This window comes from Formica exsecta, unplaced genomic scaffold, assembly GCF_003651465.1.
Source record: "Formica exsecta isolate Colony F162 unplaced genomic scaffold, ASM365146v1 scaffold47, whole genome shotgun sequence".
In the NCBI taxonomy this organism is placed as follows: domain Eukaryota; kingdom Metazoa; phylum Arthropoda; class Insecta; order Hymenoptera; family Formicidae; genus Formica; species Formica exsecta.
In genome coordinates this window covers 1157368-1184792 of record NW_021851936.1, presented here as the reverse complement: position 1 = coordinate 1184792, position 27425 = coordinate 1157368, and the positions used below count along the sequence as shown (strand labels likewise).

General features: G+C 31.9%; 1 protein-coding gene across 19 annotated transcripts in view; it reads left to right on the top strand.

Moving 5' to 3' along the window:
* LOC115241149 (disintegrin and metalloproteinase domain-containing protein 11) overlaps nt 1-27425 on the top strand; it is a 45745-nt gene that overhangs the window by 13375 nt on the left and 4945 nt on the right. For 5 of the 19 annotated variants that reach the window (XM_029816747.1, XM_029816735.1, XM_029816730.1 and 2 more), the window contains exons 2-24: nt 3532-3585; nt 5607-5755; nt 6036-6092; nt 6212-6291; nt 6453-6519; nt 7003-7149; nt 7644-7847; nt 7946-8020; nt 8090-8262; nt 8489-8658; nt 8778-8941; nt 9050-9217; nt 9581-9882; nt 10115-10234; nt 10352-10433; nt 10569-10667; nt 11022-11181; nt 15939-16077; nt 20099-20251; nt 22569-22640; nt 24308-24456; nt 25520-25865; nt 26841-26957. In XM_029816747.1, coding sequence (XP_029672607.1) covers nt 3532-3585; nt 5607-5755; nt 6036-6092; nt 6212-6291; nt 6453-6519; nt 7003-7149; nt 7644-7847; nt 7946-8020; nt 8090-8262; nt 8489-8658; nt 8778-8941; nt 9050-9217; nt 9581-9882; nt 10115-10234; nt 10352-10433; nt 10569-10667; nt 11022-11181; nt 15939-16077; nt 20099-20251; nt 22569-22640; nt 24308-24456; nt 25520-25865; nt 26841-26957 — 3247 coding nt within the window. Of the gene's footprint in view, nt 1-3531; nt 3586-5606; nt 5756-6035; nt 6093-6211; nt 6292-6452; nt 6520-7002; nt 7150-7643; nt 7848-7945; nt 8021-8089; nt 8263-8488; nt 8659-8777; nt 8942-9049; nt 9218-9580; nt 9883-10114; nt 10235-10351; nt 10434-10568; nt 10668-11021; nt 11182-13162; nt 13266-15938; nt 16078-20098; nt 20252-22568; nt 22641-24307; nt 24457-25519; nt 25866-26840; nt 26958-27425 lie in introns of all 19 variants that reach the window. The other 14 variants (XM_029816741.1, XM_029816731.1, XM_029816751.1 and 11 more) reach the window with 14 other exon arrangements.

Below are 27425 nucleotides of genomic sequence, written 5' to 3'. Positions count from 1 at the left end.
ATATATATATATAGCTTTTCTAGACTACGAGACACATGAAGAATTATGGAGTTAGTGATTCTAAATAACTTGTCTTTGTTATGAACAAAACGAGTCTTTCGCGGAAATAGTTTACGCGACTGTGAAAAGAAATCAATATGAGCCGGCAGGAAGAGTCTTGGCCACGAAAGAATCGACAGCTGCTGCTTTCTGCGGCAATAAAGTTAAGAGGCCTTAAAGTAAAGAGGCAGTTTAAGCTTAAGGCGTTTGCCAAGTAATGTGGTCTTTGTACAAAATGAATTCAACAGAATGGACGAAGTGAACCTTCATCCTAGAAAGTTTATTTTCCGGTAACGAGTCGCGAAGAAATTTTAGGAACTCTGAAACATATACCTCGTGAATGTGGCTCCACTGCCTCAGAACCTCCAGTTTCAACTTTCTAAAAATCTTCAGCCTTTTTACGAGAATAGATATGACCACTCTTGCAAATATTTGCAATAATTTCCCAACTCAAAAATATTCAATGTTTAAAAATTTAATTAACTCTGTTAATCATTTAAAAAAAAAAAAAGTTTAAAAAGCCGAGAAGATACAATGTATCTGAAAAAGCATATTTTTTTGTTTAGATTTTAAAATAAATAAACTTCAATTTTTTGCTTATAACTCACAATATTAACTAGTTTTTACAACCTTAATCTCTTATGAATTTCTGCAGCCTTGGGCTTTCGTGTGCTTGAACCTTAGAATTTCAATCTGCTGGGCTTTAGGGTAACTTCCGGTACAACGCTGTTAGGTACAACGAGAGAGGGGGAAGAAAAAGAGAGAGATAGAGACAAAGGAACACGGAGAATGAAAAGGAAGTGTGGAAGGTAAGAGACGGAGGGAAAAGCAATCAATCTTTGAGAGGCAGATGAGTGCGGGAACCTAAAATATAGGGCAACACAAATTTAGTCTGGCTGCCGGTCCACGTCCACGTGTCGACGTGAATGCGCAACCGCCCGGGTTTGTAATCGATATTGCCGACAAGGCACCACGCCCTGCACCTGCGAGATGTGCCGGGATATGCAATGCCACCGAACTGAATCTAGTCGAACCTTGTTCAGGACCATCTCACCTTCTCTCTCTCTCTCTCTCTCTCTCTTCGTTTGTTCTCTCCTTCTCTTTTATGCGTGCCCTTTTGCCCTATCTTCTCGAGCGTGCTTCGAAACTTGGATTCCTTTTGAAGCTCGACCCTTCGAGTCCTAGATAAACCGACTGTTCAGTCCCACACGCGACAACCCGATTCCTCCAACCTTCCCCGGAGACCTTCTCTATCTTTCTTACATGCTTATCTCTTTTCTCTCATATATTATTCGTTACTTCGGTCTTTTTCAGAGATTTCCTAAACTTCAATAATAAATAATCGGATTAATGTATTTTAATTAAAACTAGATTATTAAATTTTTCATGCAAAGGTGATAATTCGAATCTAATCTCAATCAGAATTCTCACGCTTTTTGTGTACTCTCTTTTCGAGAGCTCCCGTTTCGATGCTTCGAAACTTGGAGGATTTTAGGATTTCTTCTTTGAAGCCCGGCTCTTCTTTGAGTTCTAGATAAACTGATTGTTCAGTTCTATACGCGGCAACATGATGCTTATCTCGAACCTATCTGGTACGGTTTCCTTGGGGACGCTTTATCCCTCTCGCGTGCTTATTTCTCTTCTCAAATATTGTTCAGATTACTTGAATCTTTTATTCAGAAATTTTTCAAGCTTTCGATTATTTAATTTTAGATTATTGAATTATTAAGCTCCTCGTGTGTGTATACACTGGATATGAATTTTGCGTAAATACAGCTCTTGAGATGCATCTGTATTTCGCAGCAAATGATACCGTTGAACTTAAGCGATGTCAGAGTCCTTCGAGCTCTTCAAGTTCTAGATAACTCAATTATTAAGTTTGTCAAATGATCGAACTTTCACCATCTTTCACACTCTTCTGCTTTCATCCATGCAAATTTCGAAGGTTCTAATATTACATATTTTACACAAATATCTATAATAAATCATACACAATGTGTACGATTGTAAATTTATCACAATCTCGAGCAACTATTATAAAATATTTAAAAACTATCCGCTTGTCGATAAACATTACATTGATGATTGAAAAAAAATTTCACCAAGCAGTACTCCGGTTTCGCGCGAAAAGCCCGAAGGGCTTCAGAGGGTTAAGAAACGCCGTTATAGAACCGTCGCGTCATTGACTCCGATCCATTCGGGGACGACTTCGCCTACGGCTGATTTTTTTGTGCTCCAGTGTCGGAAGTAGGCCAGTGCAAACTGCCGTTCTTTTATCCGGCGTTACGTCCGTCTTATGAATTTTAAGGCGAGAAATTTCGTGCGAAAATGAAAAAGTTTGGCCATCCATTCTTGTCCTTACGCAGGATAAAAGTGCAAATATCGCCGTATATTCATTTTCCTGCTAACCATATGGACGTTCTGCGCAATCTAGGATATGATAAATTGCACGGTCATTTCGACGGTTTTTATATGAAAGGAACACGTAGCACGGCCTTACAATAATCATATAAAAGAATACAAAAGCTTGAGTCAACATATATCCACAAATAGAAGATAATATATCTGTTATTTAAATAATATAAATATATATAAATTATTCTGTTTGTATATATGAATAGAGAAAGATTGGCATTTTCTGAATTAATTTTGTGTAACAGATGAGCGAGGAAGTTAAGTAAATATGTACGACAATAATATGACGAGTAACGATGCATAATTAACGGATTTATTACGTATGTTTCAATATTGAAATATTTAATATTCGTCGTCGTTAGTTCTCTTTACTGTTATAGTATTTGACATTTTAAACAAAGTACTTTTAAAGTCAATAAATAGATTGATTAGGTAAAGAATATTTCATGCTATTTAATATCGCAAAATTCCAAAATCGATAATAAAAGTTAATTGTAAGCAAGAATTTAATGAAATCCCGTATGTTTTAAACATTTCGCTAATCAACATTAAACACTTTTGCAATTAAAACTTGATTTTTAATTAGAGTTTACCGTAAGCTAAAAAGCAACTGTCTTGAGATTTTTTCTTTTGAGATTCTGACGTTTTGAATATAAGATATTCAAAGTCCTAAGCTTCTTAGATCCTTTGATCCTTCTTTCTTTTGATCTTCGATTTCTTGAACATGTTCAACAAAGTTTACTTTGCTCGGGAAAATTCGTCAAAGTTCATCTAAAACTCTCGGGTGAACCACTAAAATGTCTAAACACATATCAGGTTGATATATACTGTTAATTCTGTTGTCAATATCATTTTAAGACATTAATCATTGGCTATTGTACAAAATAGTTTTTGTGTAGCTATGTACATTTGTTTTATATATTAATTGCTTCTTATTAAAAATTGTTTTTATTTTTGGATGCCATGACACAGTGTTATATTTATAAGTGTTACATATACATAATATCATATATCATATATATATACCGTAGAATCAAGATTATTTATTAAATCTCACATTTTCTCCTCTTGTTTTAGAAGCCGACTACACCTTAGATGATTCCTTTTGGAAAGAAGAGGAAACTCCCGTTGGTAAGTAAATACACATACACATACAAACATTATATAGTACTATGTAATATGTGTATAGGCTTTAATTAGCTAAAACTTATTAACGTTAAGCTTAATTGCCGCGTTATTATCATTATCATAAATAATAATTACATAGCTTAAAATATATAATCAACTAATTTGTAAAATTTTTGAAATTCAATGAGCAAAGTTTTATGAGCATGAAAATGAATTGATTTATTCTATGAAAATTAATTTCGGTTTAACAAAATAATTGAACTTTAGTTCCGTCGTTATTTTACGTAACAAATCTATTATAATATAATTAAAACACTATCGCCAAAAATTTGTAAAAATTTGCTACCGCAATTTTTGCGCAATTGCGACAGCTGCGGGATAAAGCTCTGCGTAAACAAACCACCGTAAAGTGGAAGGACCGCAATGCAGCACTTTCGTTAGAAACTTGATCCTCGAGGATACGACAAATCCTCGAGAGCGGTTTATTGTTAAGTCAACACCACTGATTGGTCGGAAACGCGAAACTTAAATTGGATTACATTTTAGACGGGGACAATGCACCGGGGCAGAACTCGACGGCGCGAATTCCGGCCTAGATATTACGACAATTGTATAATGGGAAATCTGTCTTAAGAGAAGAAAAATTTCGAATTATTCCAACTCTCTATTTTAATCTAGCTTTAAAAGCTGAGAAAATTCTACATAATGTAACGTTGAATGCAGGATTCGTCGGAATTAAGAAGCTTAATTACAGATTAGGATGTAAAGCGGTGTTGAGCGTACACGAGTAAACAGCAATAGCTGCAGCATAATATAAAATTTAATTTAATTTGACATACCACTTGAATATTTATTATTTACGGAAATTTAATTTATGATTTAATTATCCTAGATTGGAAGCGTCGGAAAATTCATTATCGGCATGCTTTGGTAACAGAGAATACAGAGAATACAGAGAATTAAAGAGTTTAATTAAAAACTAAAGTTTAAAGAAATATCGGGCATTGTATTGTACAAATATATAATTCGACTACCTTAAAAAAAATCTGATTATCTTAAGAGAAATTCCAAGAATTACAAAGCTAAGAATGAATGTTACAATCTTTTGAAAAATCAAGACCATTGCGAAAGAAATTCTGCCGCAACGGATATTATTGCAAAACAAAATATAACAATGATAATCATGTCAATTAAATTAATCGCAAAATTCTATGGCAATAACAATAATTGGCGGGAGGACAAAGACGAGATGTGACGAGCAATATGAAAAAAATAAATTAATTGACGAGTAATCTTGACGTATTCGGGCGACCTCAAAGATAAAGATTAATTCCGCAAATCCCACGCGCGCAAATTTCTCAAAATAAGAATGCGAAATAATTCTTGAATCATGTGGAATAAGCATTATTGGCTCAGAGGAGCTTTCAAACAATCAATGTTTATCTGGATGACCAGAATTCTCCATATGCAAGGTGTTCTGAAATCTCTCAAGTGGAAGATAAACGGAAATGGCAATAAAAAGTATAAATTGTTTAAAGAATTAAAAATATGGATTGAAGAAATGTGGCAATAATTTTAAATTTAAATCATGTTAAGTTATTAATTTAAAAATGCAAAATTTTAATAAAATTTTAGTTTACAAACATTAAACATATAATATCTCATAATGTTTTAAAAAAAATATGCACGTATCGTCAACATAAGAAATTTAGGAGTTGAGAAAAAAAAAAACATGTCCCTTTTACATACCTAAGAAATCGGATCAATCGAGATTAAGGTGACTAATACAGAGGACTGAATACAGAGGAAATGAGACAATAAAATCTACTTTATTACCACCGTTATTATTGAGTCATATTGCCTAAAATTTCCACGGTGATGGTTGGGAGGGCAGGTTAATGGCAACAGCGCGATGAATCTCCCCAAAGTCCATTCGAGATAAAATTAGAGATCGTAGGGGGATGTGTGGGAAATAGTGAGGGGTAAAATTAGGGCGTTCGATTGAACGTGGAAATTGATTTCAGGTGAGGTCGAACGACTACTACGCGAATATCGACAAAACCAGGAGCTAGTACGAAATATCGGTGGCCATTTCTATCAGATCATCTATCCGGTACAGCTACGGCATCACGAGAAAATGGGGATATCCACGAGAGAAGTCGGCGTGTCGAAGGTAAAATCACGTCGCTTTCTACACTGTTTTTCACGCGGAGATCCAATTTAAATCCAATAAAAATTATTAAACACATTAAAAATTATGGAAACTTATAAATTATGAAAGGAATTATATTATATAAAAATACTTTATATGTATACATTATATATATATTGATATATATATTTTTTAATATTATATATAATATATTTAGATTTTTTATTTTTTTAGTATTATAATTACATTAAATATTTTATATTAATATAATAGTTAATTGTATCGTATCAATGTAATTTAGTTTCCTCAAAGAGGTTACGGAGATGGAGGATATCAAAATTCTAGAGGCAGGATGAGAGTAAGTTTTATAACAGAAATCTTGATAATTATTTAATTATTAATGTAATTTTTTAGACAAATGATTGTCCTTAAAATATTTTTAGCGATAAAGATTAATTGCAATGTTGACATTTTCAGACAGGGAGACATTTTCACCGGACGTCCCTTCTGATCAAGGCCTTTAATCACAAATTTCGCCTAGATTTAGAATTAAATACGTAAGTATTTTCGATTACATATGATTAAGATATTTTTTTTTTAACATATTGCTAAAATTTTAACCGCAAATGATTCGAATTGTAAGAGATTTAATTAAAACATTTTCATGTTTATTAAAAGATTAGTATATGTTTCTGATAAAAATATCTTTTTGTTGCAGGCAACTTCTAGCTCCAAATCTTATACAGAAAGACTTTTTATCCGATGCGGAACAAATGAGTAAACAGGTAAAACATTCCCAGTAAAATACAATCTTATATGCAACAATCTAATGACACTTAATTGTTCACGTGACGCGAACTGACACATCTATGATTATTAATAAAAGTATATTCTCTTGCATAATTGATTATTTCGCTCTGCAAGCTGTTATAAAATGAGTTTAATTTAATTAATTACTTTCGATATAAATGGTCTTATTACCATGTCAGAGATCTTTCCAGACATGAGCGCTAAAAAGGGCAAGATAAAAAAAGCTCTTTAGATATCGAGTAATGACACAATTATTTTAATATCACGAAGGGGAAAAATGTCACATGTACAATATATACACTGTGTTACATTATTCGTTTTGCTAAAACATAAAAGCAGAATACTGTAAATGGGAAGATTTAAAATTCACGTGAGACTTGAGTATTAAGAGAAAGACACACTTGATAAAATTTGATACACTTTGACGATAAAATTCAAGGTGACGTTAATCCTTACAGGAGATAGAACATTGTTATTATCATGGCACGGTGAGAGATTATCCAGGAGCTAGCGCTGCTTTTCATACGTGTAACGGTGTCAGCGGTGTCATTCATTTAGGCAACGAGACTTTCGTCATTCATCCATTTTACGGCGGCGATTTGTCGGTCAGTGAAAATACATTTTATTAATTATTATAAGGAAATTAAGTGTATGATACACTAGTATAGGAACTATCAAAATTCTTTAACGAATCTTTATTATATATAATAAAATATTTCTTCAAAATAATATTTTTATACTACAGATTATTAACAACAACTGACAAAAGATTAATAATTACCGCTATTATTGCCAAGAAGTATCAGAATAATTTTAAACCACAATAGTTATCTGTATATAAAGAGAACGAAATAGCCTAATTTGTGCCAACTCACATACAACAAGCGCGCGTTGTGTCGAAATAATATTCGCCGACTCGACTAAATCCGCATCAAAGGCTTTGAATTCGAGCTGGCTAATTTGGCTTGATTTTATTACTAGATTAGCCATAACTCCGCGGAAGTTTAGGTCGTGCTATAATTAAATGGAATGTCGAGTGTCGGGAACGTATGCAAGATGGCCGGCGAGAACATAAACTATATGCAGGCCTCTCTTTTAGCAGAAACATCCTCACATTATATTTGAAGCTCGAACAAAAGTTAACAAAGGCTGCGCTAATTCGGGAAATCTTGAGTGGCGTGTAAAAAATCGCCGGCAGAAGCACACTTACGGGCTACCAAAGACCACTTCCGATCGATACAAAAGAGACGTCCGTGAAGCAACCAAATACATCGAAACTGCCATCATTATCGATAAGGCTATGGTACGCATTTTTATATATTTTTTATTATTTTATTATTTATTTATTTTTAATATATATATAACCGTAATAATAATACTTGTATTTATTTGTGTGCACAGTTTGACAAAAGAAACGGTAGTACCAGAGCTGAGGTTGTTCACGATGCCATCCAAGTTGCTAATATCGCAGATTTGGTAAACTCGATACGCGCGTAATTTATTTATCTCAGCAGAATATGTACTAAATTGTGGATTTTTTTACAGTATTTCCGTACGTTAAACACTAGAGTCTCCGTCGTATACATCGAAACTTGGAAAGGTAGCAACCAGGCGCAAATCGATAACGGTATCGACATCGGTCAAGCCTTGTTAAATTTTAACGATTATACGACGCGGAGAATGTATCAAGTTGCTCAGGACACCACCCAATTGCTCACGTGAGTTCATTGTTCGTCCTTCGATTTTTAATCCTTTCCCCAATCCAATTTAATTCTTTTAATGTTAAATACTAAATATTCTATTCTGGTAATAATTTTATTTTGTTTAATATTATCAGTTTTCTGAATAAAAATTGAGAATATAATCCAATGTGTGAGAATAATTAAATAAAATTATTAAATATAAATAATTAATATATATTTCGATATATTCTCGTGATGGCAGGGGTGAGACATTCTCAGGTGGAGAATCAGGGGTGGCTGTACCCTCGACCGTGTGCAGCCAAAGATCCGTAGGAATCAGCGTCGATTTAAATACTTACGAGCCTCATCTTTTAGCTGGTACCATGGCTCACATGATCGGTCATAATATCGGCATGAGCCACGACGATGGAAGTCAGTATATCATGCATTTATCTATTTTAATTTTCAGTACGATAATCGGATCTCTTGTGCAAGCAGAAGAATAATTTCCTTCTCCGGGAGCGATAAAATTTTTCTGTTAAAAATTCTAGGAAACGATTGCAACTGCCGCGACTGGCACGGATGCATCATGGCTCAATCCATCGTCGGCTTAGAAAACGTTCAGCCGTACAAGTTTTCGGAGTGTAGTAAAACTGATTATATAGACGCCTTGAAGAGCGGCCACGGTCTCTGCCTTTTTAACAAACCAAACGAGGTAAATCGGAAATCTACTTGCGATTAATTAACGTTTCGATTGAATTAGAGAGGGGCTCGAACGAGACTTCAATTAACATTAATCGATCGGATCTGCCTTGGGTTATAGTTGGAGATTAGGAGATCATGCGGAAACAGGGTAATCGACGACGGGGAACAATGTGATTGCGGATCGATCGAGGAGTGCAAGGAGTACGATCCTTGCTGCGATCCTATCACCTGCAAACTGACGACGGAGGCTGAATGCGCGACCGGTCCTTGTTGCAGCAATTGCAAGGCAAGAGAGATAAGATCCGTTTATCCTTTAGCGAGCAGCCTCTGGAAGTAATACGGCATAGTGATAAACGCGCATTCTATGCTTAATATTAAATAAAATACATTGTTACAACTCGTCCTCAAAGAAATCTTTCAAACACATCCAAAGCAATCTAAGAAATATTAAATTATTCAAAATTCTTTAATACATAGTAAAATATGAAAAATGCAGATCCGGGAAGAAGCAGATAATTGCATCTATTAATTACTATATGATGAATAATGATATACAATGATAATTACGTCACTTATACGTGTCATTTTTTGCATCTGTTATTTTAATTAAAATTTTAAGCTTTTTCAATATATCAACATAAAATTGTAGCTCCGTGCCCGCGGTGTCATCTGCCGCGACTCGACGAACGAGTGCGATTTACCGGAAGTATGCTCCGGCAACACCGGTCAGTGCCCGCCGGATGTCTTTAAGAAAAACGGCAGCCCGTGTGCGAACGATGGGCGTTGCTTCAACGGGGTGTGTCCGGCTCTAGATTTGCAATGCGAACAAGTTTGGGGTTACGGTGGGGCCGCTGCCGATCAGAAGTGTTTCGAGCAGTTCAATTCTAAGGGATCTATCAACGGCCACTGCGGCACCGACGCCAGCGGTCATCTTATCAAGTGCGAGGCGGAGTGAGTAATCGTTTTTATTGCATATAGGATAAAAGAATAAAAAATTTAAAAAAGATAAAAAAATTAAATAGAGGAAAACAATTGGAAATATCTATATGAATATAAATTCCTATATTTTTAAAAAATTTAATTATCATTATGTTATAAAAAAACCAATTTATTCCAATCGTAGATTTATAAATTTAGATATAATATCGATTTAAGTGTCAAGGCAGAAAATGTTTTCCTTCAGAAACGTTCGTTGCGGGTCTCTTCAATGTCAACAAGGAAGCAAGAAGCCGGTAATAGAAGGAATGAAGGATTATTATTCCCGAACTATAATTTCCATCAAGAGCCAGGAGTACGAATGCAAGTAAGTATTTACAAGTCAAACTGTTATTAATATTTAATCAAATCGAATATTAATATTTAATCAATCGCGTTTGACACAATTTGCAATTTTATTAAACCAATTATTCCGATTTGTAAGAGCTACGACTGGAAGAGTAGAAGGATCCGATATACCAGGAATGGGATTGGTTCGTGATGGTACAGCTTGCGGCGATCATTTGGTAATTATTGACTAAATAATACTCTATATTCAAATTGCGCACTCAGTGAAAACTGTTATACGTAGCTTTGCTTATATTTAAATAATTTTTTGATTCTAATTTCACGTTACATAAATTGCTAATTATGTATTCTAGATTTGCATAAATCAAACTTGCACGAGCGAGTTTCCGCACATGGATCAAGAGAATAAGTGTCCTAGTAATCACGATAACAGCGAATGTTCGGGAAATGGCGTAAGCATATTTCATGACAAATAATCTAGACTAATTTGCTCCTAATAAACGATAGTGATAAATATAATAATTCTGATATAAAAAATTAAAATAAAAGAATATATTTGTGTGTGTATGAATTACTTGAAATACTTGATTTTTAAAAAATGCCCTTATATCCGATTGAAACTATATAATAATGTCCAGAATCTCTTTAATTTAATTCTCTCTCTCTCTCTCTTTCGATTTCATGATTATTTATGAGATTAAAATTTTAAAGTGGCACATTGAATATGCCACCCAATTATATTAATTTATGTTAAATCTTAAATATACATATATGCAATGTTGCTCGAATTTGTTGTTTTGTCGCAGATATGTACGAACGCTAACAAGTGTTATTGCTATCCCGGTTCGAGCGGACCGGATTGTTCCTTAGCGCAATCTATCCCGACGCAATTGCCGACGACACCCGAGCCCGAAGTAACCAATAAACCATCTGATTCTAAACAGGAGAAAAAAGAGACCCCCTACGGTAAGCTATGTGGCTTTTTACGCCAAATTTTTTTCATAATTGTTAATTTTATATATATATATATATACATATATGTACATATATATAAAGGATAAGAGCGGGAAATTTATGCGCCATCATTCTTGCAGAATTTTTTAAAATGTTATAATTAACTCTCTGGCAGGCATGTAAATCAACAGACAAGATTCCTAACTTGCTATTATATGAGTTCGCAATGTGAATCTGGTTTTATTACATGCATGCTTTCTGGAAAGTTAATTGCCTGAAAAGAATCGAATAATCGTCTCAATGTATTTATTACTATACAATTATTTATCATTCTTATATCGATGACTCACTTTAAAAAGACAGCAAATCAAGGAATATGTAATCTGAAATTTAAAATAATTTATAGATTACGTAAAAAATTTTTAGATTACAATTTTTTAAATATTATTTAAAAATATGCTATTAATACTTGACATGCAAAGATGCGGATAAAAGTTTAATCGGCTGTATTTTGCAGATTAATTTAAACACTTTAAATGCGCTTGCATAAAATCTGAGATATTATGCTGTTAATATTTGAATTGAGTTTTCGATAGCATACATTTTACATAAAGTACGTTATTTAGTAATTATTATTTATAACATTATTACGATACGAGAGAAAATGAATAGGATATTCCAATATTTCGTATTAATTTTATATCGTAGAATTTAAGCGTTATAAAAATATGTAATACTTGTAATTATATTACGGTCGTGGTGCTTGTTTTCATACTTTACCATTATTAATTATCGAGTTATTCAACCATTATTAATTATCATTGAGAGTACAGAGGACTTCCATTAAATCGTTATCGGTCATAATTACGCGAGGTAATGAGTGATGCATTCGTTCAGAAAATTGCAATAATTATAAAATTTTAATTATTTTCCGGTCATCGACCGGAATCCTTTAATTTATCATAATTCTTATTGTCTTGTTAAAATTTTTAGTTAAAAAATTACTTTTACCACAATAATCGTTACATAAATAAAATTGCAATTTAGAAATTATGAGCTATAAATAAGTGTTTGATCGCAAAAGGAAAATAAGTTCTAAATAAAATCTATTAAAAAATCGAATAATCTCGGGAGAAGAGTAAAGATCGATAGCCAGATAGAAGTTACGGCTTTTCTAAATCGATTTCATATTCGATCATCGATAAGCCCTGTCTCTCTCATCGTCGAAAAACGATTTGGGCCGAAAGCAATGTCGTTTTCGATAAAAAGGAAGTCTACTGTCTTTTCAATTCCAGCAATATTGGTCCAGTCGATTGTCCTAATCGACTTTAGGCTCGCGATAAGGCAGAGATAGGATTTTTTAGGGTCATACTATCAGCTGTGCACATAAAATTAGATGCGTATGCGATCTCATATATCGTGCGAGAGTAAAAAAGAAGGATCCTTTTGTATCCTGTTATATATCCTTTTATTTTCTCGGTCCTTCCGGATGCGTCATTCCCGCTTTTATCCCTCAAGTAATACTTTTAAGCCATTTTATTGCTTATAGAAAAAAAAAAAAATTGTAAATTAGATTTAAAACTTTGGACTCTTGGATCCCTGGGTTTGAAAAATTCCAAAATTTGTATGTTCTTTTTTCCGCTTTATATTTCTTAAATTTGCTGTACCTTCCAACTCTCTGTACCTTCCTTTCTCATATTAAGTAGTTTATCTTAAAATTAGTATATAGATATATGTGAAAAGTGGTACGTGTTATGAAAATCGCCCGAATTGTAGAACTTTCTAACTACTTAAATCAGATGTATCTTCAAGACTATCGAGAAGAGAAAGATTTCGGAATCTTTGGAGTTACAAAGTTTTACGATTAAAGAGACGATATCTTCATATATTAGGATGTAATCACCATGCGATGCAACGCACACAGTCACGTACACGAATAAGACACACATATGCACACCGCATGCGCGGGATACAAAATGCTTGATCATTTCAGGAGGCACCAACAACAATCTCTCTACAGGATTGATGGTAGTGATTCTCGTGGGTGTCGTGACGGGCGTCTTCCTTTGTTTTGCACTAATGGCTGTTTGCTACAGGTACAGTAACAGCGGGAACAGATCGCCCGCGATCAAGGCCTGTCGTCTTCGTCGTCGTAATTCGTGGCTAGCTGGATGATGATGATGATGATGATGATGATAAGGAGGCATCGCACGCGGCCATAAATGCTCTATCATGATATCGATCACTCTTAGCCTATTCTACTCGGTGTTCACTCTTATTCACATACTTCATATAAACGCGAGAGTTGCAGAAACAAAAGTCGCTGTGTTCAGCTCATATGACGACAAAATTATTTATATGTTGTTGTCTCTTATTTATCTTTCGTTTTTCTTTGTTCCGTTTGGTATTGCTGAATAAATTGCAAGAACCATCAATATAGATAATCTCTCGAAACTTTCTTCGATCCTATTATGTGTTTTGCAATTTAGATCGTTTACGTCTTTAGTGTCCTCGATACTTCAGTTTTCAGTTCACTTAGATTCTAGTTATCTCGCATCCTAGATTCCTCGCTAACAATAAGAAGTTTTTCAAAAGAGCATAGTTGTCCTAGATGATGTGGATTCGAGATTGTTTAATTCGCACTACGTTATAATTCTACGCTTCATGAATCTTAAGTTACTTAATTTTTTTAATATTTTAGGTAACATATATTTAGTTTTTCCCTAAGATCCTTAAATCATAGATATACTATATTATTTACTATTTAAGTGTGTTTATCATTAATTAAAAAAACAGTTATTGATTATAAATTATTAAAAACTCAAATATTGTTTAATGTGTTTTTTCTCTCTCTCTCTCTCTCTTTTTCTTTCTCTCAGCTGTATTTAATAATGTTTTTTCTATGAAAAATAGAATGCAGCTGATTTTGTGTCTGTACCGCTCGCATACATGATAAGATATATGTACATCTTTTTTTATATATTATATATTATATATTAATAATATATTGTCACTATGTGGTGTGCTATGGATGTGCTCATGGCATAGTGATTTATGATCGTGACTATGTTGTTCGAACGAAGACTTCGATCTTAGTTGATTATCGCATTTGGAGGGACAACAATAATAGTGTTGAAAAAACGCTGTACATTAAAAAATATAAGAGTAGACTCGGTTAAACGGATAGGAAGAATATGATATAGATATAAGTTTGAGGAATGTTATGTCCTATAAATTATAATTCGTTGACATCTCTTTTATAAATAATTTTATATATCAAAAGAAGAGATGTTGGATAATTATAAATAAAATTTGTCAATTAACAATGTTTACAACAAATAAAAATGTTTACATTCTACATAATTTTTGGCTGTCCCTCAAAAGGCGACGTCGAAAAAACTATACAATGTGCCAGCTGCTTGTATGCCCTATGAAAGCATGAAAGAAATTGATTAGCGAACAACATTATTGAACATCGTCATTTACTGATAATTGTGTGCAGTTGTTTGGAGTTTGGAGGACGCTTGCAAGTTACAACGATCGATTTTTTGAGTCAATGAAATAGGCTTTTTGCGAAAAATCGATATTTTGATAAATTAAGTAACTATATTAACCTTTTTGGCAATTGTTTGCTCAAAACATATTTTATATATTCTCTATATTATTTAATTTACTTATAGTTAAGTATATACATATATTATTATAACTCTGATAAAAGAATATTTATAAAACTGAAAGGATTGATAAGAGAGAGAAACTGCCTTTTCCCAAAAAGAATATGAAGGCAGGATTATGATATGATTCTTGGATTCTCTCAAATCTACGAATCTACATGTCATTGAATCCTTGAATACTGAGATTTTTGAAATATTACAGATTTATAGATTATTCATAGGATTCTTACATGATTTTTACACGATTAAGATTTTAAGTCTTTAAATATTAAGATACATGGATTTTCAGATCTGAGAATCAAAAAATTCTAAAAATCTATCAAGCATAACCATATTACCCTGATTATATGAAACTTGGTAACTTGAAACTTGCAGATTTTCACTTTTATTGCTAACGATTAAATTTCAATGCTAAAAATATAACGCTGAATCTGCATTGTTTGAGTTACGAGGTTTGGTAATTAGAGTGATGATATATAGAGTGTTCATTTTAAAACGCGACTTAAAAAAAACATATATATGTAATATTCTGCTTTTTTATATTAATTATAAAAATTTGGCATATTATAATACTAAAATGGACCGCATTAAGTTCATAATTATTTATCGCGTTTTTAAACATTCTCTATTCATAATAATAATAATAAGACAAATAAAATTTTGATTACATTATTTTAAGAATGTATACTCTTGTTGTATACTTTGTGTTAGATCGCAATCGTCTACATATAATAATATACATATATGTGTATGTCTCTCTTCATGTGCTGATATTGGCTTCTCTGTTTCTTGTCTGTTTCTGTCTGCCATCTCTGTCTGTCTGCATGCTGTGGGACACTCGGATACGAAAATACCGAATCGAACCACCCTCCTGCACTGCGTAAACTGCAATGGTGTAAATCCTCGTTTTGCAAAACAAAAAATAAATAAATAATCCATTCATATGACGGCGTAAACGATGGCTTGCCACATCCGATGATAATGACGATGATGATGATGATGATGATGATGATAATGATGGTGATGCTGATGATGTATGCTAATGATGATGACGATGTGATGACGACGAATTACATACATACAATACGCATACAGAGAACTACCACGGCTCTAACACTGTATTTTTAGTTGGTATGCTCATGTCGGTGGTAGGGGGTGTTTTCGTAGTATTTGCTCTGATGGCTCTCTGCTACAGGTCAGTCGTAGTACATAAAAACTTCTCCCTCTGTCTCAGGTTAGTGTGCAGAAACATACACAAGTAGAACTTTTTTCTCTGTGTTCTTTCTTTCTCTGTTTCCGTCATTTTTTGTCGTTTTCTCTCTTTTTCTCTCTCTCTCTTTTTTCTTCTCCTTTTTTTTCTCTGTACGTATAATGCGCGGAGTGGAATAATTTTATATATCAAAAGAAGAGATGTTGGATAATTATAAATAAAATTTGTCAATTAACAATGTTTACAACAAATAAAAATGTTTACATTCTACATAATTTTTGGCTGTCCCTCAAAAGGCGACGTCGAAAAAACTATACAATGTGCCAGCTGCTTGTATGCCCTATGAAAGCATGAAAGAAATTGATTAGCGAACAACATTATTGAACATCGTCATTTACTGATAATTGTGTGCAGTTGTTTGGAGTTTGGAGGACGCTTGCAAGTTACAACGATCGATTTTTTGAGTCAATGAAATAGGCTTTTTGCGAAAAATCGATATTTTGATAAATTAAGTAACTATATTAACCTTTTTGGCAATTGTTTGCTCAAAACATATTTTATATATTCTCTATATTATTTAATTTACTTATAGTTAAGTATATACATATATTATTATAACTCTGATAAAAGAATATTTATAAAACTGAAAGGATTGATAAGAGAGAGAAACTGCCTTTTCCCAAAAAGAATATGAAGGCAGGATTATGATATGATTCTTGGATTCTCTCAAATCTACGAATCTACATGTCATTGAATCCTTGAATACTGAGATTTTTGAAATATTACAGATTTATAGATTATTCATAGGATTCTTACATGATTTTTACATGATTAAGATTTTAAGTCTTTAAATATTAAGATACATGGATTTTCAGATCTGAGAATCAAAAAATTCTAAAAATCTATCAAGCATAACCATATTACCCTGATTATATGAAACTTGGTAACTTGAAACTTGCAGATTTTCACTTTTATTGCTAACGATTAAATTTCAATGCTAAAAATATAACGCTGAATCTGCATTGTTTGAGTTACGAGGTTTGGTAATTAGAGTGATGATATATAGAGTGTTCATTTTAAAACGCGACTTAAAAAAAACATATATATGTAATATTCTGCTTTTTTATATTAATTATAAAAATTTGGCATATTATAATACTAAAATGGACCGCATTAAGTTCATAATTATTTATCGCGTTTTTAAACATTCTCTATTCATAATAATAATAATAAGACAAATAAAATTTTGATTACATTATTTTAAGAATGTATACTCTTGTTGTATACTTTGTGTTAGATCGCAATCGTCTACATATAATAATATACATATATGTGTATGTCTCTCTTCATGTGCTGATATTGGCTTCTCTGTTTCTTGTCTGTTTCTGTCTGCCATCTCTGTCTGTCTGCATGCTGTGGGACACTCGGATACGAAAATACCGAATCGAACCACCCTCCTGCACTGCGTAAACTGCAATGGTGTAAATCCTCGTTTTGCAAAACAAAAAATAAATAAATAATCCATTCATATGACGGCGTAAACGATGGCTTGCCACATCCGATGATAATGACGATGATGATGATGATGATGATGATGATAATGATGGTGATGCTGATGATGTATGCTAATGATGATGACGATGTGATGACGACGAATTACATACATACAATACGCATACAGAGAACTACCACGGCTGTATTTTTGTATTTTTAGTTGGTATGCTCATGTCGGTGGTAGGGGGTGTTTTCGTAGTATTTGCTCTGATGGCTCTCTGCTACAGGTGTACATAAAAACATAAAAACTTCTCCCTCTGTCTCAGGTTAGTGTGCAGAAACATACACAAGTAGAACTTTTTTCTCTGTGTTCTTTCTTTCTCTGTTTCCGTCATTTTTTGTCGTTTTCTCGTGTGTTAAGAATGGAATGCTGCTCTTCGGGAAATTTGCAATACCGCTTCTTTTCTTAGCTAATATTCGATTAAATTGTTTCATGTCGCTTTCATGCTAGTGTTCATTAATAGTGCACAGTGACATAAGTTTTGGCATATGTAAGTCTAATTTTATTATTACGTTTTTATCTAATTTGGTTACACAGTTTGTTCTCATTTAATGATCAATGCCTATTTATAACAGTATTTATAACAGTATATTTCTGACAAAACTGAATATAGTTTCTAATTAATACAATTTAGTAATTATTTAATATAATTAATATAATTAGGTCCTTTAGATTTTATTTAGAATCTTGAGCTGTAGGCTTTAGTAACGCTCATATATTTTACAAATTTTACAGAAAAAAGTTGTTTTTGTTTTAAGAAATATTCATTTTTTAATTGTTAATTAGAAGATTATTGCAAATAGAAGTTTTAAGTATAGAACGCTCGCGTCAAGAAATTCGATTTCAAATTTTTCGAAGAGGATGATGCTTCACTCCTAGCATACGCTTTTCTCTTTATGCATGTACACGTTATATGTACTCACACGTACATATATTTATACATATGTGCATATATACTGGGTTGGTGCAAAAGTTCGTCCCGTTTTTTCACTAAAAACAAAAAACGAGGCGAACTTTTGCACCAACCCAATACATGCATATATTCATATCATTAAAGTCACGGTACTTATTTCTCTTGTACATTTCTTCACTTTTTCTTCTTTACCACAATCCCAATTTTTATTTCCTTTGCTAGCGATGAAAAGAGTTACATATAAAAATATTACGACGTTTGTCTTTAAAAGCACAATAATTGATGATTAATTTGTCTCAAATTATCTATGTTATCTAGGATATTTACATATTGTATTTTCCGATTGATATTACGCACATTTCAAAAGTAAAATTTATTTTTATTTTACAAAAAAAAATTTGAAATAAATTTTTATTACTCAGAAATGAAATATTATCCTTTTATGATTCATTATTAACTTGACTTATCTCATTTATTTAACCTTAAACAGTATATGTACAATATATTTCTATCTTAAAAAAATTATAATAATCTTAATTTTTTAAATAATAATTTTAAAGTTTATACTAATTTCAACATTTATATAAACTTTACAATTTATATCTTTTTTTACATTTTCTTGTTTATATTTTCCGAATCAAAACAAAATAGCTATAGTTCAATCACTTGGTAAATATCTTGTAAAAATTTGTTCTTACATTGCTCAATTTAATGCTGTTTAGGGTTAAACTGTCATTTGTTTTTTGCTGATTGGTTAATGGGTACTGCAGTGGAAGGTGATCCCTATAAAGGCGGCTGCGGATGTACCAATTGACTGGTTATCTATTTTGTCTCAAAATTAACTTTTGCATGCCAAAAGAATTCGTTGACTTTGTAGCAAGAATGTAAATTGACAACGTTGATTGAAACGCGAATTTTTGTAATGTAACTTTGTATTATTCATAATAATTTTGATCACAGAATTATGTACGTAGACTCTGATGAGTCTCGTCCGTCAGCTTAAGAGGGATTATCAGTGCCAAGTTTGCCGATGGACTCGTTTGTCAGAATAAATCAATACAAGGACAATCATTGCTGAGTATTGAACATTATTAAATATTAATAATTATGAGATGTATTGTAAAGTGCTGCACATTAATCAATGTCAATTAAAATTCAATCAATTATTATATTCGATTATCATTAAAAATATTGTTATTTATCTGTGTATTTGATATATGTAAGGACTTATATATATTTAAAAAAGTTCAAAATTAGATTAGTATTACACAGAAAATTATTATCTGAATTATTTCTATATTTCAGTTATTTCAGGTAACTTTTTAATATCAATTAATATAACTAACAAAAACTAAGCTTTTTATAATTAATTAATTGTACATTGGCTATGTTCATAATCAATAACAATATTAATCAGTCCACGCAATTGTCGCCATTAATCCCTCTTAACATTATTAAATCCATTGAAAAATTTCTTTAATACTTCAAACAAATCTCCCGCTAGTCTGCATGTGCTTTACCACTTTTTCCCGCAATATGAATCGACAAGCTATGCGTAATCGGCGAATTTCTCGCAGAAGGAAGAGCACCGTCCAGAAATATGACCCGCCGTACTCGAAAAAGCCGCAGCAGAAGAGCTACAGCGGAGTTTCCGGTAATCATCATGCGGAAGCTGCGGCGTTGGACACGGTCAACAAGATCCTCACTTTCGGCAGAATGCCTCATTACAGGTACGACGGTCATTTCGTTGCTTATTTTGCTAGTTACTTAGCTATTTTGAATTACAGAATATTCTAATATATATCCAAAGAGGTTGTCCAAAAATTATCAGATTTTGCAAGAAATGAAATATACAGAGAATATTAAAATTAAATTTGTCAAGTGGGATTTTTAATATTTACTGGCGCATAAAGCAGAGAATCGATTTAAAAAATTATGTCAATTATGATCAAACACACACAAATTAGTTAATATTCATAAATTAATAAATACCATAAATTTCTAAAATCTAATTACGGTATATATTAGCTAGTTTAATTTTTTGTTTCTTATTAAATATACTTTATACTTTTAGCAAAAAAATGTATATATTAATTCTTATTTTAAAAAATTTGAAAATTTTATGACAATAAATATTTTCAATTTTATTATTTTACTTAAAACTCTCTTTCTTTTTCTTTTCATATAATTGAAATATCTTGGTGTTAATTAAATAATGTTGCGTTGAGTTAGATAAGATATACTGATAAAGTCGTCGGCATATCGAGGAATTAGAAATCTTAAGTAAATTACTAAGGGAATAATTTACATAATTGTAATATAATCCTAATTAATTAGCAACGATGTCGATTTTCTTACTGAAGATTTCAAATTAAAGATTTTCATAATAATGGGCATTATATAAATTAGTACATTACTAACAGAATGTACACATTGATATATAAATATTATGTACATATTAATAAGAGCATCTCATTACATCTTACATCCCGTTTCATTTTTCATCATATTTCTCATCATTTCTCGCAATCGGCAAATCTTAATATGCATGTTAAACATATTCTTTTATTAAACCATCGCGATGTCCCAGAATACATCCTACAGATGTTAATAAGTAATATGCGTTTGTCGATGTATAATGTAGGATTGATTGCAGCTCGAAATGCTTCTGTCGTTCGATCGTTTTCGAAGAACATCATCATTATGTAACGATGAACGCAGTTCGCATCTTCCTAATATAGATAATTACAGAAAAAGCCAAAGGTTCGATTATTACTATATTTGAGATAATTTTTATAATATTTTACTCTTTCTCTTTCTCTCTCTTTTAATTTTTCTTTTTATATAAATCGATTTTTAATTATACTTTTGGCTCATTCTGTATGACGAGCTTATTATTAAAAATGCATAGGCAGCTTTATAAGAAATGAGCTGAAAAGTTTGCTTGAATCAATGTGACTTCGCGAGGAGTTCAATACCTTTTTATTTCAGGTAAACTTTGACTCCTCAACTTTACATAAGCTTTTAGTATGCGCTTCGTAATGATCTTCCTGATATTGTTAATTGCGTTAGATATTTGAATATAAAGTATCGAATTTTTGAAGGATTACAAAATAATATGCAGATATAATAAATTATTATGTAGAAAAACGTAAAATTATTATAGTAATTTTTAGTAAGATATGTCTCTTTTTCAGCAAAGTTTCATTCTGATTCGTAAATATCCTGATAATATTTTTAATTATGACATCAAATTGTTTTATAAATTGTTCACTCCAAAGTTTTAAGCGCTAATCAAAATTTTTTTCCGCGAAATAGTTTATAGATGTTATAAAAAAACTATTTATTTATTAATCCTGTCTATCGGTAGTAAAATCGAAGCGCGCGAACGACAGAAAATTACGAGTCTAGCTCAGTAAATTTTTTTCCGCAAATAAAGAAGTGGAAGATGGCATTACACATACAAAATTTTATTAACCCTCAATTATTATAAAGAGTGCAGCGCTAATCTCAGTGTAGATAATTTAATTTTAACATGGTGAAAAATATTAATTGCAATCTCTAGCAATTTTACTTATTTCTGCTGGATATCTATATATACATACATATTGTCTTCAAATATCTTTTTAAGTAATTAAAAACTTTTCAATCGAGATATTTTTTTGATTATTAAATCTTTTGATTATTAAAGAATAATATATAATAATTTTTCAATGTACGGCTATAGATTAATGTTATAAACAAAAATAATTAATAACAATAATAACAGGTCTATAAAGTCTCGTAAAAAAAATAAGAATTTAAGTAAAATGTATTAAAGTTTTATTACATTATAATTTCGCGCGCGTGGACAATAAATCACTATTCAATAAATAATGAAGCAATTAGATTTTTTAATGTAAAAAATATTTTTATTATTGAAAACATAAAAAAAGAAGATATTTTTTATCGGAATTGGAAATGATAAGCAGATTAAATGAACGGTGCACGTAGTAGTTGAGGGTTAATAAGAATAGCCGCGGCATGCCTATATTAGTATATTTCTAGCCGCGGCGAGACCCAGCGCGTGCTGTTTCGACCCCCGAATAACGTCGCCGCCGCCGACGGGCCAAGAGTCAAGTAAGTCTCATGTGTCTCGTCGTCATTTCTCACTATCAATCAGTTGGTCCAATCAAGGAATCATTTTTTGCATCGATTTTGTTTTTTTTTTCGAAAGATTTTTCCAAGATTTTTTCAAAGACTTTTTTCCGAACAATCCGTTGAAAAAGAAATTAAGTTTGGTAGACATTTCTCGATTGATATATATATATAATTGTCATTATAATAATCATCAATAATCATTTATATCTTTTATTGGCTATTAAAAATCAATAAATCGCCGATATAACAATCGTTAATTAAAATTTGAAAAAAGCCAAATTAAATAATATCCTTCTAAGATTGTACATTTGTTCATAGTATATCTGTATATAATTCAGCTTTTGTTCCTTACTTGGACCATAGCATTGCTGCGATTCGATCGATTATCAATCGGCAGTCCATCTGCGTCTTAATGACACCGGAAATAGCATTTGTCGCGTTGCTGTTGCTGTAATTACAGTTTTGCAAATTTCGACAGAGTCAATTTTTCTCTGCATCTAATTACGTTTGTTAAATAATCCGACCTGGAGTCCTCATTTCATTTCTCTTCTCGTATTTCGCACGAAATCATTTTCTGCACAATCGCAATCTCAATAATTCAGCTGACTTTGCAACACACACGCTGTGGTCGAACCAAAAATATGAACGATTCGATCCTCGCACGCTTATTGCTATCAATTGCACCGATATTATTTTATTCCGCTAGAATTCTTTTTTTATTGCATGATTAGTGCACTTATATACGGGATGTCCCGTTGTCACCAAGATATATTTTTTCTGCACAATAGAAACAATGTATCTCGTGTACAGATGCTAACTAGCATATAATACGTTTTTAATTATGCTAAATATGAACGATGCTGTACACGAAATATTCACCAAAAATTAATCTTTCACTTGGCATTTCATCGTAAAAGCATCAAATATCATTAAATATTATCACCGTTCATTTTCACAATTAGACAGATGCAAACAGGCAATGATAAGGCAATTGCAATAGTAATTACAATTTATCGACAATTTATTTCAAAATCAATAAAATTGCAGCACACACATTGCAAACGCTCTCAATTATATCATTCTATAATTTATTATAATTTCTTATATCTTTATTTTAAAATAATTTATTTGAATAAAGATATTGTGATTGTCAATAACTTAGTCAAAATTCTCTATGTTCAAAGAGATGAAGATTATTATCTGCAATTAAACGATTTTTTTTATGAATCATTGCCAGATTTGGTTCTTGTCCAACTGAAAAAAAAAGAAGAAAACCCAGATAGACAATAATTATATTTAAGAAACCCATGATGAGAAACAATCTTGGTAATAATATCAGTTTCAAAAAATCTCCAGACTTGTTTTTGCATTTGGTTTTGCAGTTGGTATGAGATAAATATTAGTACTAAAATTATGTAGTATGTAATATCATATAAGGTTATATTATTATAAATATAAGAATTATAATATTATAGGATGGAAACACATATAATTAAGATTTAAAGATTTTTTTTTGTGATAAACACTTAAAAAATTGATTCGATTGAGTTACTGCACATTTCTTTTGAGAACAGAAAAGAGTACAAAGTATCAAGAAAATAATGATAAAAGTAAATGTCTCGATATACGTCTGATCGATCTTTCAGGGAGCATAAACCGCAGCCGAAGAGACACGGCATGGAGGAGGAAGATGGAGGTACGGGAGCAGAGGAGGTTGTCTCTTTCATTGATCTTCCACCGAACAATCTCACAAAGTTGCCTGAGAAGGGAATTTTAAAGAAACACGGTGGTTACGGTATTGTAATACCTGATAGTTGTAACACAACAAGTGGGCATAATGACTCATGATATCTCGTGAAGAGTAGCTAGAAGGAGTTCGAAGTTCAGCGAATCGAAAGATCAAGCAGTTAATCGAACTTGTAGCTTAAGTTATGCGAATAATTACGTAGCCTCGTATCGTCGTAAAAAAAAAGAGAACTCTTTAATAAAACATTCTTCTTCATCGTTCATTGAGCATTTTAAATAATTATCAATATTAAATATTTTGGAAAATATCAGTGACAATTTTAACAAACTTTGTGTTTAAAAAATTAATATATAAGTTATCGAATTATAATTATCTATTTTTTGACACGTATAGATTAAAAAAATTAAGTAAAAATATTTAGTTCTTGGCGTTTTTTTTCTGATTAGGAAAATATTTTTAATCATGAAACTAATTGTAAGTAAATATATTTCCTACTTTGATACTATTGTGCAGAGAATATGCTAAATTTGACATTCGTAATTTATTAATATTAGAATCCAAGCATTCAAGTATTTAAAAAATTTACAATCTTGTGCACGCTACATGCTCGATTATATCTTTCGATTCTTTGCGAAATCAAACTTCTTGCATCGATCCTTCACGAACGTTAACCCTTTATAAATCAGTAATTTTCATACACTTCATTTTCATCACCCGATTCATCATAAGAGAAACAAATTAATTTAGCATACATAATTTTAGATATTATACTATATTATTAAAAATTTACTTTAAGATTTAATATTATCCCAAGATATAAGGGGTTAATACAGGACTATTTTAAAAGAATCTTCCAAAGAACTTTATAATCACTTAACTCTCTCATGCGCTGATTAATCTTAGATAGTAAATTTACATTTTATTTTGTGCAAATCAGATATATCAGAATAATTTTTACATTCTATGAAAACTAATAAGATATTAATCTGCACGAGAGAAATTTATAAATCTCCGAAGAAGAAATGGATTGAGCACGAAAAGTTAAAGCAAAAGCTGCACCACCGAAAATTCTCTTTTATGGAGCGGTAACTCTGAGTCACGTGTTCGCCAGGACTAGGTGGAGGCGCAATCGAGCATGTAGAAAGGACCTTGAATCAGCTGAATGGCTATCATGATGACATACTCGAGGTGTTGAAGAACGCGGCGAGCCGTCGCGATCTCGCGGGCACCCCGTCGGGCAGCAGCAATCTTTTGGATGAAGACGCGCTACGCAAATCGTTGGCCGAGTGCGGTTATCCCGATGTTTACCGCAAGGACACCGATGGTCAGGACAACGGCATCGACAACGGACAGGAGGATGACGACGACGACGTGGAGTTGCAACCGCCATGCGGCACTATTCGTATACGCACTCTCGAGGATCTCATTCGTCAACTCGAGCATCGAGCAACTACGAGGTGAGATGAATCTTACGTATAACAGTAATTTCTTGGTGTCGCTTTAGATCGTCAGATCCTTTGACTCATAGCTCCTTAAGGGGGCATACCCGTTTGAACCTTCAAAAAATGAGTACATTTTCTAGATTTTTTTGTAGCGCAACGATTAGATAAAAACTTTTTTTTTTTACAGTATTAATACAATGTTATTAAGTACTTAAATAAAAATTTTCAGCTTAAAAATTTTTTTTTTAAAGTTATATTGTGATATTTGTAGATTTATGTTTTTATGCACACCGTGTATGAAAACTCGGGCTACGTTCGACGGATTGACTTCAAATTTTGCATGCGAGTTTCTAATAAGATTCCGCATCTGCTAACGAAGCCTTTTTTTAACCAATTCCCTATTTTTTTGTTATAAACAAAAAAGATGGACTTTAAAAAAAAAAAAAACGGAACTTTTTTTTAAACACGCTGCCATTTTTTTATTTTTTAAGATTTTGAAAAAACGCTTGGATAACAGATAGCTATTAACATGTTTAATAAAAAAAAGCTTGTATTTTTAATTTCGGATATGATCTACGAACGTTTTCATGTACACCGTGCAGCCACCTTAAATTTGGAGGAGCTCTGCAAATATTTCCATAACTTAAAAAAAAAATTTCTTTTTAAGCTGAAATTTTTTATTTAAGTAATTAATAATATTGTATTAATATTGTAAAAAAATTAAAAATTTTTATCATGTCATTGCTCTGCAAAAAAATCTAGAAAATGTACTCATTTTTCGAGGTTTTAAACGGGTACGTCCCCTTAAATGCGTGGTATATGAACATCAATTTTAGAACCTCAGATCATAAAATTTTGAAGAATTCGGAATTTTTAATTCTTTGATTTTAACATACCGCATCCACTAGTTGCTCGATTTTTGTAAAATGTGATAATTATTTAAACTTTTCTCGAAATTAAAAAGAAATTAATGTTTAAATCTGTCATCAGACCCTACTTGACTGGCCAGATGAGTCCGAGTGGATCCGAGGAAATTCGAATATCCGAGGGCGAACCGGATCGACACTACAGAATCGATTCTTCTGTCTGTAGCGAGTCATCTCAAGGGTAAGAACTTGCGAGAGAAAAACACGCGCGCTTATATCAGACAAGCTTTTAAACTTAAAGAGCCTGAATTTTGAGAAAAATGCAGACCATAATTTCAAACTATTCAAAGATGTTTATTACAATACACAAAAAATATTCTTAGATGTTTTAGTAATGATTTGTAAAATAGATATATTCGTTTCAATCCAATTTTCAACAATATGTACTTACCGAAACAATCAACTAAATACATCTGAGCTTTTTCATACTTTGTTAATCACGATTATTGTCAGCAGACATTTCACACGCTGCTATAACTCTCACTGTGAATTGCTTATCTTCTCTTTCGCCAATTTATATTATCTTAACCCTCTCATACATTACAAATTGTTTCAAAAGATATTTTATAAATATATTTTTATAAATATTTTGTAAATATTTCTATTTATATACAAAACTAAATATCTCTAATTATATTTTTATAAATTT